At 52.2% G+C, this 14,478-nt stretch overlaps 1 protein-coding gene across 1 annotated transcript; it reads right to left on the bottom strand.

The window, feature by feature from the left end:
• Positions 1-11,226: 11,226 nt before the first annotated feature.
• On the bottom strand, positions 11,227-13,983 carry NEU4 (neuraminidase 4). The gene is made up of 3 exons (XM_066345905.1): positions 13,783-13,983; positions 13,431-13,686; positions 11,227-12,444 (listed from the first exon to the last, which is right to left on the bottom strand). Exons 1-3 carry the CDS (start codon positions 13,981-13,983, stop codon positions 11,444-11,446), a joined length of 1,458 nt encoding a protein of 485 aa, XP_066202002.1. The 3' UTR covers positions 11,227-11,443.
• Between the last annotated feature and the right edge of the window lie 495 nt (positions 13,984-14,478).

Raw genomic sequence — 14,478 nt, 5'->3', positions numbered from 1 at the left:
ATGGAAGCTCAAAGAAAGTCCCCTGGTTCTGTCCTGCTTACAAAGTTGTGGGGAGAGGGGGAGGAGACCCTGCAGATGCTGGGTAGATGGAAGGCTCTGGCCCTCACCGTAGCTGTTCCAGAAACACACAGGCTCCCTGAGGCCTCTCATGTCTGCCTCCCCCACACCCACATCCTCAGCCTCTGACTTCAGGTTGCTGCTTGACACCGCCACCCAGAAGCCCTTCCGGGCTTCACATCCCAGGGCCCCAGGGCCCCCTGCCTGCCCTCAGGCCACCTTATCCTGGAACAGGGCGTCCCCAAGTTCAGCCCCTGTTAGTCCCTCACACCTTGGGCTCCCTCCTGGGCAGGGTCAGATATAAAATTAGCATCCCGAATTAGAGGGCTGTCATCTATTCAGACACTAACCAGTGAGCAGAAAACGTGGCAGACAGTGTTCCATCTACAGCAGAACAGACATCATAAAATGTCTGAGGAGTAAATCTAACAAGAACTGTGCAGGCCTGACCTGTGGTGGTGCAGTGGATAAAGCGTCGATCCGGAATGCTGAGGTTGCCGGTTCAAAACCCTACACTTGTCTGGTCAAGGCACATATGGGAGTTGGTGCTTCCTGCTCCTCACCCCCTCTCTCTTTCTCTCCTCTCTAAAATGAATAAATAAAATTAAAAAAAAATAAAAATATATTTTAAAAAAAAGAGCCGTGCAAACCCACAGGAGAGCTCAGTGTGGGCCTGACTGACGGGAAAGCCTTGGTTAGGGTGACTTGACACAAGCGAGGCGTCAGATCTTCCTGGGTTAATTTATAAATTTAACAAGATCCCAACAAAACCCTGCATATCTGACTTGAAAAGTTCATGTGGAAAAATGAACAAGTAGCAGCCAAGAAAGCCGTGAAGAGAAAGTGAAACACCTGCTTTGTCAGATGCCAGCGCACCCAGTGGGCGCAGTGGGGTTGGCTCATGAAGAGACACACATGGATCTGAAAGAGCAGAGGGGAGACTTCTTCGCGAGTGGTGTGGCGACCACACCACTGCCTGGAAAAGCACCCAGGTAGACTACCTTACGCCACGCATTTGCAGAGATTCCCAGTGCAGCTGGGACAAGAGTGTGAAAAAGAAGCTCTACAGGATCTACAGGACAGACAGGTGATGAACCCTTCCTCACACGGGCTCAGAATCAAGGCACCAGGAAAGAAGAGGTGGAGCACATCAGCAGGGAAGAACCATTGCAGGCCCCCCGGGAAGGTGTGGGCAGTATCATACAGCGACCACCTGGAAATGGGGGGAGAGCTGTTCATGGGGGCATTGAGCAGGTGAGCAGGCGATGTGACCAGACAGCACACACACACACATGCACACAAGACACACCACATACTTGCACAGAGTATACATGCACACACACCACACACACGAGTGTATATGCACACATGCGTGCTCACACCACATGCACACACGCACATATATATTATTGATATATGTATATGTATTATGTGCACATTCCTTAAACAACGAAAGCATGTTAAATTTTACTCATAATAAGCGAAGTGCAGATTACACGGCTCCTGTCCACTGACACGGAGGGCTGTGGACGAGGACTGCGCCACGCTGGAGGGCTGCAGGTGACATCTGGCAGTTAGCGGAGAGCAGACCCACCTGCAGTACTTCCCAGGAGGCTGGCAAAAATACGGGGCGCTGAGTCTGGGGTGGCAGAGGACCTGTTGGGACACCGGACCCTCTGCTCCCTGGACCAATGGCAGTGCGGGTCCTCGGGGGCGTGTGCGGGGGGCGGAGGCAGAAGAGACAGCCCGCAGCCCCAGGCAAGGAACCGCGCTGCGGTCCTGTCTGGAGGCAAGAGGGACAGTTTAGCATCCCAACTGCCAGAACTGAAGTGGAGAAGCCTCGCTGGTGAGCGCGCTTAGCCTGTCTCAAGCAGCAGAGAGCCTGTCGTCACAACAGACGAGCGCGCGGGGCGGGCGGGCGAGGCGGCGGCGCGGACAGAAGCGGAGCCGTCAGCACTTTGCGCACCGCCTTCCCGTAACGCGCGCCGCGGCCGCCACTCACTTTTTCCGTTCTCCGGCTCCGCGCAAGCCGCATGTGTCACGGCCCGCCGGGGCATCTCGCCCACCCCCGCCCACGCGCTGCGGCGGGTCTGTCCCTGCATCGCCCCAACGGCGCTTCAGGGGCGCGGGTGTGGCCGGTCTCGGCTCTCGCCTCGGGCATGGGCTTCCTGCGTGAGGCCCGAGGCCCCTGGCAGACAGGGCGCCCGAGCAGGAGGCGGGTTGCTGCCCCAGCAGCCCAAGCTCCACCTGGTCAACCTGGCACTGATCCTGCCGGGCAGAAAAAAACAACAACCAAAAAAACTAAACTAAACAGGAAATCCGAGGTTAGGCATGTAGGACCCGGTCAGGACTCTGGCCAGGGTCTCCTGGAAGGACGAAGGCATAGATCTCAAAGGGAACTCACTCTCTGGGCCATGGAGACAGGGCTGGTGGCCAGCGTGGGGGCCCTGGGGTCTCACCTAGTGGGTCAGTGGTCCTGTGTAAATGGTCCCCTTTGTATGTAGGTGAGGCTCCCGAGTTCTGGAGACTTCAGGACGTGGGGACATCCTCTCCAGAGCAAGCAAGCCAGTGTGGCCAGCACAGTGTTCACCCCAGTCCCTGGGACCCCCTGACTGGAGCTCAACCCAGCCATTCCTGGGGGTCCCGTGCCCTCTGATACCGCGGCTGTGTTTGTGAGGTGGGTGTAGGTGCCCTGAGCTCACCACGTGTCAGGGGCACCTCTAAGAGCCACTGTAGCTGAAGATGAGTAGCCCAGCTGTCGGGCCTTCAGACAGCAAGAGACTCTGGGCAGAGGCGGCCATGTGTCCAGGCATGTGGCCTTGAAGCCTTTTGTCTGCCACTTCCCAGCCTCCCCCAGCTCTTTGACTCCTCCCAGCCAGGGATCAGGGCGTGGCTGTAGATCCCCAGGACTCAGCTCTTGTTGGTTTTCAGGAAAAATGGAGCCAGCCTGGGAGTGGAGAGTCAAACTGTGTGTGGGGGGTGGGGTGGGGGGCTGCCTGGGTGCCTGGGGCTCCAGTGCCAAGGGCTCCTGGCTTGGGCACAAATCCACTTCCACAGTTGTGTTTTGTTTTGTTTTGATCTCAATCAATTTGAAAAATAAATTATTACATGGAATGTTATTCAACTGTTAAAATAATTAATTTTTAAAGTTGTACATGAAATCACATAACCCACAGATGGCAGCAGCCCATGGCTGCGGAGGGATGACAAGACCAACGGGGCGTGAAGGGAACTCGAGGGTCCACCTCAGTGCAACAAGCCAGACAGAGAAGAAGGACAGACACTGTGCGGTCCCACTGATCTGAAGTCCCTGGAGGAGTCAGATGCACAGAGAGAGGAGATGGAGGAGAGAGGGAGGGAAATGAATGTGTAATGGGGACAGAGTGTCAGTTTGGGAAGATGACAGCTTCTGAGCTAGGAGGTCAGCCCCTGAACCACAGGGACTGGTCAGGGTCCCTGGACCAGGTGCAGCAGTGGGGTGGCTCTGCAGTTCTGGTAGCCCCAGGCGCACTGATATACAGAAGGGGGCACAAGGCCCCGGGAGAGGTCCCTGTGTCAGTAAGGGTTTTTCAGAGCAACAGAAGCTACAAGACAGGCACACGGAGATTTATTTTAAGGAATGGATCACGCGATTGTGGCAAGTCAGCAGCTGGAGGGCCAGGGAAGAGCTGGTGTTGCAGCTGAGCCTGAAGGGGGTGTGGAGGCAGAAGTCCCTCCTCCTCGGGGACTTCTCCTCCTCCATCTCTTTCCTAAGATTCACTGATTGTATGAGACCCATCATATCACAGAGGTGACTCGCTTTACTCCGAGTCTGCTGACTTAAATGTTAAGCTCATCTTTAAAAAAATGTTTAAACCTCATAGAAACATCTAGACTGCCATTTGACCAAATATCTGAGCACTGTGGCCTAGCCAAATTGACGCATAAAATGAATCACCACAGCGTCTACAGTCCAAGGTACGTGTAGGTGGATGAGAACAAAACCCAGGCTGCAAAATCCGTAGGCTCACGGGGCAGCTGGGCCTCCCCACAGCCAAAGCAGGGTCCTGTGGCTCCCTTCCGAGCCTGGAGGTCCACCTGGGTGGTCAATACCAGGGCCACAGACCGGAGGATGTGACATCTTGAGTTCTTCCAAGTTTTGGCAATCTTTTTTTTTTTATATATATTTCATTTTAGAGAGGAGAAAGAGAGAGAGAATGGGGGGAGGAGCAGGAAGCATCAATTCTCATATGTGCCTTGACCAGGCAAGCCCAAGATTTCAAACCGACAACCTCAGCATCCCAGGTCGACACTTTATCCACTGCGCCACCACAGGTCAGGCAGTTTTGGCATTTATGAACAAAGCTTCTATAAACATCCATGGGGAGGTTTCCATATGAACATAAGTCTTCAACTCCTCTGGGTATATATCAAGGAGTGTAGTGCTGAATCAGATGATAAGGATATGTTTAGTTTGATAAAAAAACAAAACAAAACACCACCAAATGTCTCCCAGTGGCAGCACCATGTGCACTCCCACCAGCAATGAGTGAGAGTTCCTGCTGCCCCACACTCACAGGCGTTTGGTGTCAGTGTTCCAGACTTTGGCTGTTCTGATAAGTAGGTGTGCATCAGTATCTCACTGTTGTTTTATTTTGCATTTCCTTGATGACATATGATGGGGAGCATCTTTTCATAGGCTTACTTGCCATAATACACAAATAATTTTTAAAACTCAACAATGAAAACAATCAGCCCAGTTTAAAAAATAGGCAAAAATACCCGGCTTGTGGTGGCTCAGTGGACAGAGTATCAACCTGGACTGCTGAGGTCCCTGGTTTGAAACCCTGGGCTTGCCTGGTCAAGGCATATCCGAGAAGCAACTACTATGAGTTGATGCTTCCTGTTCCTCCTCACCCTCTCTCTCCTCTCTCTAAAACCAATAGATAAAATCTTTTTTCAAAATATAGGCAAAAATTTGAACAGACGCCTCACCAAAGAAGATACACAGGTGGTACAGCCACTGTGGAAAAGGCGATTTCTTACAAAGTGAAACTATGAAAGATAAGTTTTGCAACAAATTTCTCCCAGACTGTGGCTTGTCTTTTCATTCTCTTAATGTGCTGTGTCAATTTTTCTCATCAAAATTTGCTTTTATGCATTGTGCATGAAGGTGCTGTGTTAGCGCACTTTTTGAACTTTACTTCTTAAAACATGCCTAATTTCTCAGCTCTTTGAAGACTCCTTCTCCCAGGAGGGAGGAGGAGTGTCTCCTGTGCCCCAAGCAGCCCCTGCAGCATCGACCCGCACTCTCCACAGGGATGCATGACGTGATGTGTGCTAAGTCCACTTCGAGTTTGACAGAATTCATTAGGAAAGCCATGGACACCTGGAATGTTCCCACAGAGCAGATTTTAAAATTGTGGATTCAGTTTCTTGAACAGGTGTCGGAAGCCGATCAACAGCTGCTGGTTGACACAGTCACAGCAATGAAGAAGAGGCACAACACTTTCCCCCTAACTTCTTGGATTTATTTGAATTTTCTTCCCCCCTTATCTGGGTGTGTGTGCTATCATTTATGGCACAGGGATAATAGCACTGTGCTTTCCCAGCAGATTCACAGTAATTTCTCTGGAAATGAGACAGAGGGTGTGAATTCCACAGAAAAGCCTACAAACCCCCTTGCCTTGGCCCATAGACATAGGAGGCTGGCTATGATATCCCCCAAAAGAGGCTAAGTCTGTGGGAAAACTCCCTCCTATAAACCATATTAGGGAAAAATAGATTGTGACTTATGAATAGGTAGGAAACAGTAGCTATACACAAAGGCACCTTTCAGCTTTCACCTAATCCGTTACTTTACCTCCCTAGCCTTTTCATATAATAGAAAAATTTTCCGTTCCTCTTAATATACCTTACCTTCAGGTAGTGGAATGTTCTGAGAAAAGTAAAGTTAGAACTTAACTAGTATATGAATATAGTAGACAAATATGTATACAATTTTATTGGACAATAGACCATTAGGTAAGGTAAAGTTATTAATCAATACTGACCTTTTAGAAGCTTGCACCAATATTGTGGTTGCTGCTCAAGTTATCGTATAACTGTACATAGAATGGCTTACCACCTGATTTATAGCTTATAGAAATGTGCTGACTTTCCTGGAATATTTACCCATATTGAAGCAAAAACAATTATTAATCGATGTATTCTGCATACTATGTGACTGTAACTTAGTGTGTATGTATAAAAATAAAGCTGTACTAGCCATCGGCAGAGCTGCCTGGCAGTGAAGGCTAAAGAATTCAGCTCTCTCACTCGTTTCGTGCTGACACCGTCCATTCCTGTGGGACCCCTGGATCACCACCGGGGTGGGACCCCAGCAAACAGGGTTTTCCAGATTTTCTCTTTCATCCTGTGTCAGATCTAATAAGTCATATTTGTTTCAAAAATTGTCCATTTCCTTTAAATTTCAAAGTTTATTGGCATAAAGTTGCTCTTCATGTCTCCTTGAAATCTTTGAGTGTCTGGGGAATGCTGTGTGTCCTTTCTCATTCCTGGTATTGGTTATTTGTATTTTCTCTTTCTCTTTTTTTTTTTCTTTCTTCTTTTCTTCCTTCATGATCAGCCTCATCAGGAGTTTAGCAATTTTATTAATTTTCTTAAAACCCAACTTTTGGCTCTATTCCTTCTCATGTGGGATTTTCCTACCCCATTGGTTCTACTCTTTGTCATTCTTTTCTCTCTTCTCTCTCTGAGAGAAGAGAAATGGACCCAAACTGCTGTCCTTTTCTCACCAGAGCAGTGACTCATTTTTCTTCTATTCTAACGTGTGCATTTCCTTCTAATTCTGGCTTCAGCATCATCCCACGAGTTTTATGTAGTGTTTGCATAAACCATTTCAAAATCTTTTCTAATTTCCACTACAGCTTCTTTGAACCGTGAGTAGTGCTTATTAATTCTCAAACATATGAAGACATTTAATTATCCTTTGTTTTTATTTCTGGCTGAATCTCACTGCGTTGTTGTTGTTTTTTTAATTTTATTTATTCATTTTAGAAAGGAGAGAGAGAGAGAAGAGACGGAGAGAGAGAAGGGGGAAGAGCAGGAAGCATCAACTCCCATATGTGCCTTGACCAGGCAAGCCCAGGGTTTCAAACCAGCAACCTCAGCATTTCCAGGTCAACGCTTTATCCACTGCGCCACCACAGGTCAGGCTCACTGTGGTTTTTAAGCCTTTGAAGTCTGTGAGGATTTGGTTTTCAGATCCAACATAAGTTGGTGTTTGTATCTGGCTGTGTTTGGAAAGTCGGTACCTCCTGTAGGTGTTTTGTGCCATGTCTGCAGGTGCCAATATGGTTGAACTTGTTAGGCAAGTCATAGGCAGCCACACTTGCCCTGTCCCGGCCAATTTTATTTTTGTCTGCTTGCTCCATCACTAACTGAGACACTCATGTCTAAAACTTGCTACTATAATTGTGAGTCTATTTTCCCCAATAAATCGGTCCCTTTTTTTTTTTGGTATTTTGAGGCATAATATCAGGTACGCACAAATTTAATAGCTATAATTTTCCGTTCAGTCAAACAGAGTTCTGTTGAGTCTGTATTTTTTAAATATGTCCCTTTATCACTCACTAGTCGAGCTTTAGCCGGAATGTCCTTGCCAGATAGAAACACAGCGCCACCCTCTGTTCACCAGCACGTCTGAGGGCTGCTTTCCCTCTCTCAGCCTTCTGCCCGCTGTTTGGGGTAGAGTTTGTGCTGTTGCTTTGCTTTCTGCCGCGACCATTTTGTTTCTTAGTTGAAATATTAGTCAAGTTACATTAATGTGCCTGGCCTGTGGTGGCGCAGTGGGCAAAGCATCAACCTGGAATGCTGAGATCACCGGTTCATAACCCTGAGCTTGCCTGGCCAAAGCACATGTGAGAAGCCACTACTCACTTCCCTCCACTTCTCTCTCTCTCTCTGTCTCTCCTCTCTAAAATCAGTAAGTAAAATCTTTTAAAATTTTTACATTAATGTAATTTTGATATGTTGTTGTTTTGATTGGATTTTTTTTTTTTTTTTTTTTTAGCAAGAGAGAGAGAGAGAGAGACAGGCTGGAAATAAAAGAGATGAGAAGCATCAATTCTTTGTTGCGGCACCTTTGTTGTTCATTGATCGCTTTCTCATATGTGCCTTGACTGGGGGGCTACAGCAGAGCAAGTGACCCCTTGCTCAAGCCAGTGACCTTGGACTCATGCTGGTGAGTCCACACTCAAGCTAGTGACCTTGGGGTTTCAAACCTGGACCCTTAGCATCCCAGTCCGATGCTCTATCCCAGGGGTCGGGAACCTATGGCTTGCTCTACCACTGGGCCAACTGGCCAGGGCAATTGATCACTATTTTATTTTCTCATTTGTCACCTCTAACAATCTGGTGATTGTACAGTTTGCTATTCTTTCAGCATTTGCTCTAGAGATTCCTAAGGCCAGCCTGGGCCAGGACATGAATTCGGAGGACATTACTCATCCAGTGCAGAACTGAATGACAGGACATGGGCCGTATACACCTGCGAGTTCTACACTTCCGGAAACCCCACTCCACCACTACCCTTGCCTGTCTTTGTTAGCCTTTAAGACAAGACCTGTTGTAAAGACCTGCTGAGGGCCAGACCAGCTGTTCTCCCCAGGCAGGGAGAGGGGTGGTTGGCCTGAGGTGGGAGTCCACGAGTGCAGGCAGGTTTAGGGCTCTGGGGGGCCCTGTATCAAGGCTTCTGTCCCGCCACTGCCTGGAGCCCAGTGGTGACCTTACAGGGGCCTGAGAATAAAGGTGAGCGATAAGGGGTTCCTTAGATAGCTACAAGACTTCTTGGATGCCCCACCTTTGGGGCAGGTCACCTAACAGAGGCCTTGTGAAGAAATTATATCCAGGCTTGTGTGTGGTGGGTGTGCTGGGTATGAAAGATAGCTAATCAGAGTGTGACAGTTAGGAAACCACTTGTGCTAAAACACAGTAGATTTTTGTTTTTTAGCAAGAGAGATATAGAGAGATAAAAACAGGAAGGGAGAGAAATGAGAAGCATCAACTCATAGTTGTGGGGGACGGGCTGTAAGCTGACAAAGTCCTCACAGCCCTCCCCCACATTCCTGGTTTGATTGAATTGTTAAAGGCAAATCTATATTCCTTTCCTCTTACCCTTTACATGACTTTGTATCAGAGACTTCCTTGCTAAAATTCATGGGAATACCCAAGTGCAAGCTGCTTTGTTCTCTGCATCTTAAATAAAGTTGTTTTTGAGTGTCTGGGCCTTTGGTAGGTAGGTCATCAGCCTGCCTGCTAGGACCTCCCGATCCCATTCCTTTTCTCTCTGTGTTTATTTCTTAATCCCCTGCCGTTCTCACTCAGGACTGGACCTGGTCTGCGACACATAGTTGTGTCACTTTAGTTGTTCACTGATTGCTTCTCATATGTGCTTTGACTGGAAGGCTCAAGTCGAGCCAGTGACCCTTTGCTCAAGCAGTGACCTTGGGGCTCAAGCCAGTAACTAAAGAATCATTCTGATGATTCCATGCTCAGACCAGCAACCCCACCCTCAAGCTGGTGATCCTGTTCTCAAGCGGCAACCTTGGGGTTTTGAACCTTGGACTCCAGCATCCCAGGTCAACTCTATCCACTGGGCCACCACCAGTCAGGACACAGTAAAATCTTTTTAAAAGAACAAAAAGTCAGAAAGAAACACCAAAAGGATCATCATGATTGTGGCCAGGGAGGGATTCATATGGGTTTTTTTTCTTTATAGTTTCCTACAGATTCCAAATGTTCTACATCAGGGGTCCCCAAACTTTTTACACAGGGCGCCAGTTCACTGTCCCTCAGACCGTTGGAGGGCCGGACTATAAAAAAAAACCTATGAACAAATCCCTATGCACACTGCACACATCTTATTTTATTTATTTATTTATTTTTTTGTATTTTTCTGAAGCCAGAAACGGGGAGGCAGTCAGACAGAGTCCCGCATGTGCCCAACCGGGATCCACCCGGCACGCCCACCAGGGGGCGATGCGCTGCCCATCTGGGGCGTCGCTCTGTTGCGACCAGAGCCACTCCAGTGCCTGAGGCAGAGGCCACAGAGCCATCCTCAGCGCCTGGGCCAATCTTGCTCCAATGGAGCCTCAGCTGCGGGAGGGGAAGAGAGAGACAGAGAGGAAGGAGAGGGGGAGGGGTGGAGAAGCAGATGGGCACTTCTCCTGTGTGCTCTGACCGGGAATCGAACCGGGACTCCTGCACGCCAGGCCAACGCTCTACCACTGAGCCAACTGGCCAGGGCCACATATCTTATTTTAAAGTAAAAAAACAAAACGGGAACAAATACAATATTTAAAATAAAGAACAAGTAAATTTAAATCAACAAACTGACCAGTATTTCAATGGTAACTATAGTCCTGCTTTTGGCTAATGAGATGGTCAATGTACGGTTCCATACTTGTCACTGCTAGCCGTAACAAGTGATATGACGCGCTTCTGGAGCCATGACGCATGTGTACCGCGTCACCGGAAGTAGTACTGTACATAAGCGACGCCACCACTTACAGTACTCCAGAAGCACAGGATTCATCTTCTCACTGACCACCAATGAAAGAGGTGCCCCTTCCGGAAGTGCAGCAGGGGCCGAATAAATGGCCTCAGGGGGCTGCATGCAGCCTGCCAGCCGTAGTTTGGGGACCCCTGTTCTACATGAGCATATTTTATTTTTACAACCAGAAATGAAGAAGAAATAAAAATGTGCTTCCATGTGGGCACAGGGGCATGTCCTGGCAGGTGACACTGCCTGCAACCTTCCAGCGGGAAATGCAGAGACATGCAAGGCAGCCCCCCCCCCTATGCACACCCCAAGCAGATGTGGGAGCTGCCATACCTAGACCCACTTTTCTTGGCCCCACCTCTGACAGAGTTTGGCCAAAGGGGTGGATGGGTGGGGGGAGACAGTGCAATGAGATTGGGGGGGCAGGCAAGTGGGCGAGAGAACTGGGTGCCCTCCGCAGGGCTTTGACGGGGAAAGAACTCAAGAGAAACGTATGTCCCTGGGCATAAATGCACAACCCCTTTATTTCCCATCCAGAATCCAGGAGGCAGAGTGAGATTAAAGAGCCAGATGCCAAAAACACTTTGTGCTGGTCTAAAGGTCCAGAGTCACCCGGCCTTCACCCACGGCCTGACGCCTGCCCTTACAGGGCTGGGTGGGTATAAAAGTGTTGAAACTGAACTTCCTGTCATTGCACAAGGTCCTTCTTGGAGACACACTCTCATGACTGTCCATGCAAAGGCCAAGGAGCAAAGGCACCTCTCCAGGGGGCACCCCAGAGCTCTCTCTAGGCCCTTGCCTCCTCCCCCCTTGTCCCAGGGCCAGGCCTGGGCAGAGAGCCCTCTAGGAGGGCCAGCACTGTTGCTGAGGCTTGCCCCCCAGGGGGGGTGGCTCAGCACGTGGAAGCACGTTCTCCAGGACCTCACCCAGGGAGAACACACAGAAGGAGATCTCCTCATAGGACACCCGGGCTCCGCTCTCATACAGACAGGCAAAGGTCAGGGCACCCTTGGGGGTGGGCCCAATGGATGCCAGGTCAGAGTAACCACTGGGGCCCTGGTAGATCACCCAGGGCTTTGTCCAGCTGTGGGGGTCCAGGGGGAACCTGCTCAGATGGACACCCATATGGAGCCGAGCCCTGCGCCCCGCGGGGTGAGAGTACAGCAGCCACGTGGGGCTCTGGGTCAGGGTGGCAGGGGGCCTGAGGAGTTCCAGGCTCCAGCCCCTCCTGTCCCCACCAAGCCCAGGCTCTGGGCGATGCTCCCTGAGGCTAGGGTCCCTGGGGCCATTCCCAGATCTTTCTGTCCCACCCAGCCCCCCACCCTCTGGGGTATCTCTAACTCCCTCCTCTGGGGACTCCTGGGTTCCAGGACAGAGGCTTGGAGCAAAGGGGGTCTTCTTAGAGCCCACTGACCATCCCTGGTCACCAGGCCGGCTAGAGGGTGGGGCTGGAAAGCCCAGGATGCTGCCCTGGCAGCCCCAGGCAGTCTCAGCCAGGGTGGGCACCAGCTCCCCCAACAGAAAGGAGGTGCCCTCATCTGTACTGAGGGCCTGCACGCGGCTTCCCAGGGGGCTCCGGGCGTTACAGTAGAGGACACTGCCAGCCTGCCCTCTGTCTACCACCGCCAGTTGGCACTCGCCCGAGCGCAGGTTGGGCACAAGGCCGCCATTGCGCCAGGTCCGGCCATGGTCATCACTGTAGAAGGCGAAGGCGTGGGGGCTGGTCCTGCAGATCTTGCCAAAGCATTCGCGCCGGTCCACACGGTAAGTGTAGGCTGGCACCAGCAAGCGGCCCGAGGGCAGCTGGATGCCGTGGCCTGGGCCCACCGCAAATGTGGCCCAGTCTGCAAATACAGGGGCTGCTGGTTACCTCAGGAGGGGACAGCCACAGCCGCAGGGGGTGGGGAGGATGGGAGCAGTGCCTGGGATCGGGGAGCAGTGTGTGAGGGAGCCACCTGCTGACTGTGCCTCTGCCCTCCACTCCTTCGGGTCACCCTGAGTCCTCCTGGGCTGGACAAGCCTCCGAAGGACATTAGCAGGAGGGGAAAACCCACTCAGGCCACTTGTTTCTCAGCGTGTGAGCGGGTGGGCAGTACTGGAACTCAGGTGGACGGCCAACCATCGTACCCAGCATGAGGGCTATCCAGACAGGAGTAGCTGAGAGGGGTGAGGTGTGAGGAGCTTCAGGGCTAGATAGAGGCAGCCCCTCCTGGCCCTGGGCCCAAATTCCCCTATAGAGTCCCCACCAACAGGTAGCTCTTCAATTAGCTCTGGGCCTCAGAACCTGCCACCTGCCAGGGTTAGAGTATCCCCTAAGGGCAAGGGGCAGCCAGGCTCTTGGGGAGAGGCAGCTGGAGTGAAGGAAATGCTCTGAGATAAGGGAAGAGGAGGAGGAGGGGGGAGAGGGGAGGGGGAGGGGAGGAGGGGGAGGAGGAGGGGGAGGAGGAGGAGGGAAGAGGGAGAGGGGAGGGGAGGAGGGGGAAGGGGAGGTGGGAGAGGAGGAGGAGGAGGAGAGAGAAGGTGGAAGAAGAAGTGGTTCAGGATAGAGGCCTTGGGGTTTGGGCACTCAGATTAAAACACAGCTCAGGGAGATGAAGACCTCCTCCTGCGGGCATGACCAATATCCTTAGGCGGACTCAGGGGTCAGGTATGAGACAGTCGGGCAAACGGTGTCCATGGGCCTTAGGCTGGGGGGTGGGGGTGAAGACGGGCAGCCCAGGGACCTCGAGCTAGACCCGACCCCACCAGTGGTTCGGAACCCCCACCTGGTGCAGACCCACCCCCTTCCACCCCGCGTAGACTCCTTGTGCGCCGTCCCTGCCCGGCCTACCCTGCTCAGCGCCTCCCACCGCCTCCGCGGTGAGGTCCCGCGGGCCGCCCCAAGTGCGCCCCGCATCCGGGCTGGTCACACAGCAGAGGCGCGCGGCGTTCCTGCCCGCGGTGATCTGCGCAGCCTCGGAGGTTTGGCCACGCACGGCCACGAAGAAGAGGAAGACGGTGCCGGTGTGCGCGTCGTGCACCGGGCAGGGGTTCATGGACCGGTGCTCCTCCAGGGCTGCGGTGCCCAGCACTCGCACGGCATCCCACTACCGGGAAGGGGGGATGGAGAGGCAGAGGGGAGGGCGGCCTCAGTTTCCCGCCTGTACGGGCGCGCTCGCTCCCGCCCTCGCCCGGTCACTCACCCGCACGGAACCGCCCTCCAGCGTGCCGCGCCTCTGCACCAGGCGGTGGGCGTGCGCGTCGTTGGGGCTGAGCCGCTGCTCCGCGAAGGCCAGCAGGGTGGGCCCGGGGGCCACGGGCAATAGCGCGGGCACGCGGTAGGTCAGGCCGTTCCTCTCGCTCTGGAAGAGCACGGTCCGCATGGGGACTAGAGGGGTCTCCATGCTCTGCGGGCCCATGGCAAGCGGGTCAGTGGGCAGGATCCGGGCATGCTCCCCTCGCTCCATCTGATGGTTCGTCTGCACCTACCCACGCCCGGTCACATTCTTGTGCCCACCAACGAGCACCCTGTCCCAGGCTCTCTACCTACTTCTTAATTCATGGCCAGTACACCCCCAAATGTTTGGAATCGGCCCCTTCCTTCTGTCAGCACAACCCTTGTAGGGAGAGCAGGGCGCCTGGCCAGAGCCCCCTGAACCTACCACCCGTGTGCCTGGGACAGGTCTGCACAACCCGCCCAGAAGGAGGCTGGCCAAATGCAGTCAGGACCCAAAGTTTTGAGGGGTTGAGTGCCTCCCAATTGGGGCCCCACAAACTCAGGAGCCAGCCATGCAAACAGAGAGAAGCACAGAAACAGACACACTAGACAAAAAAGAACAAAGACTCACACAAAACATGCAGATGCACACACATTCACACAGACACCACTTGGGAGACAC

This window comes from Saccopteryx leptura, chromosome 7, assembly GCF_036850995.1.
Source record: "Saccopteryx leptura isolate mSacLep1 chromosome 7, mSacLep1_pri_phased_curated, whole genome shotgun sequence".
Classification (NCBI taxonomy): Eukaryota; Metazoa; Chordata; class Mammalia; order Chiroptera; family Emballonuridae; genus Saccopteryx; species Saccopteryx leptura.
The sequence above is the reverse complement of the archived record's forward strand: the minus strand, read 5'-3'. Positions and strand labels throughout refer to the sequence as shown.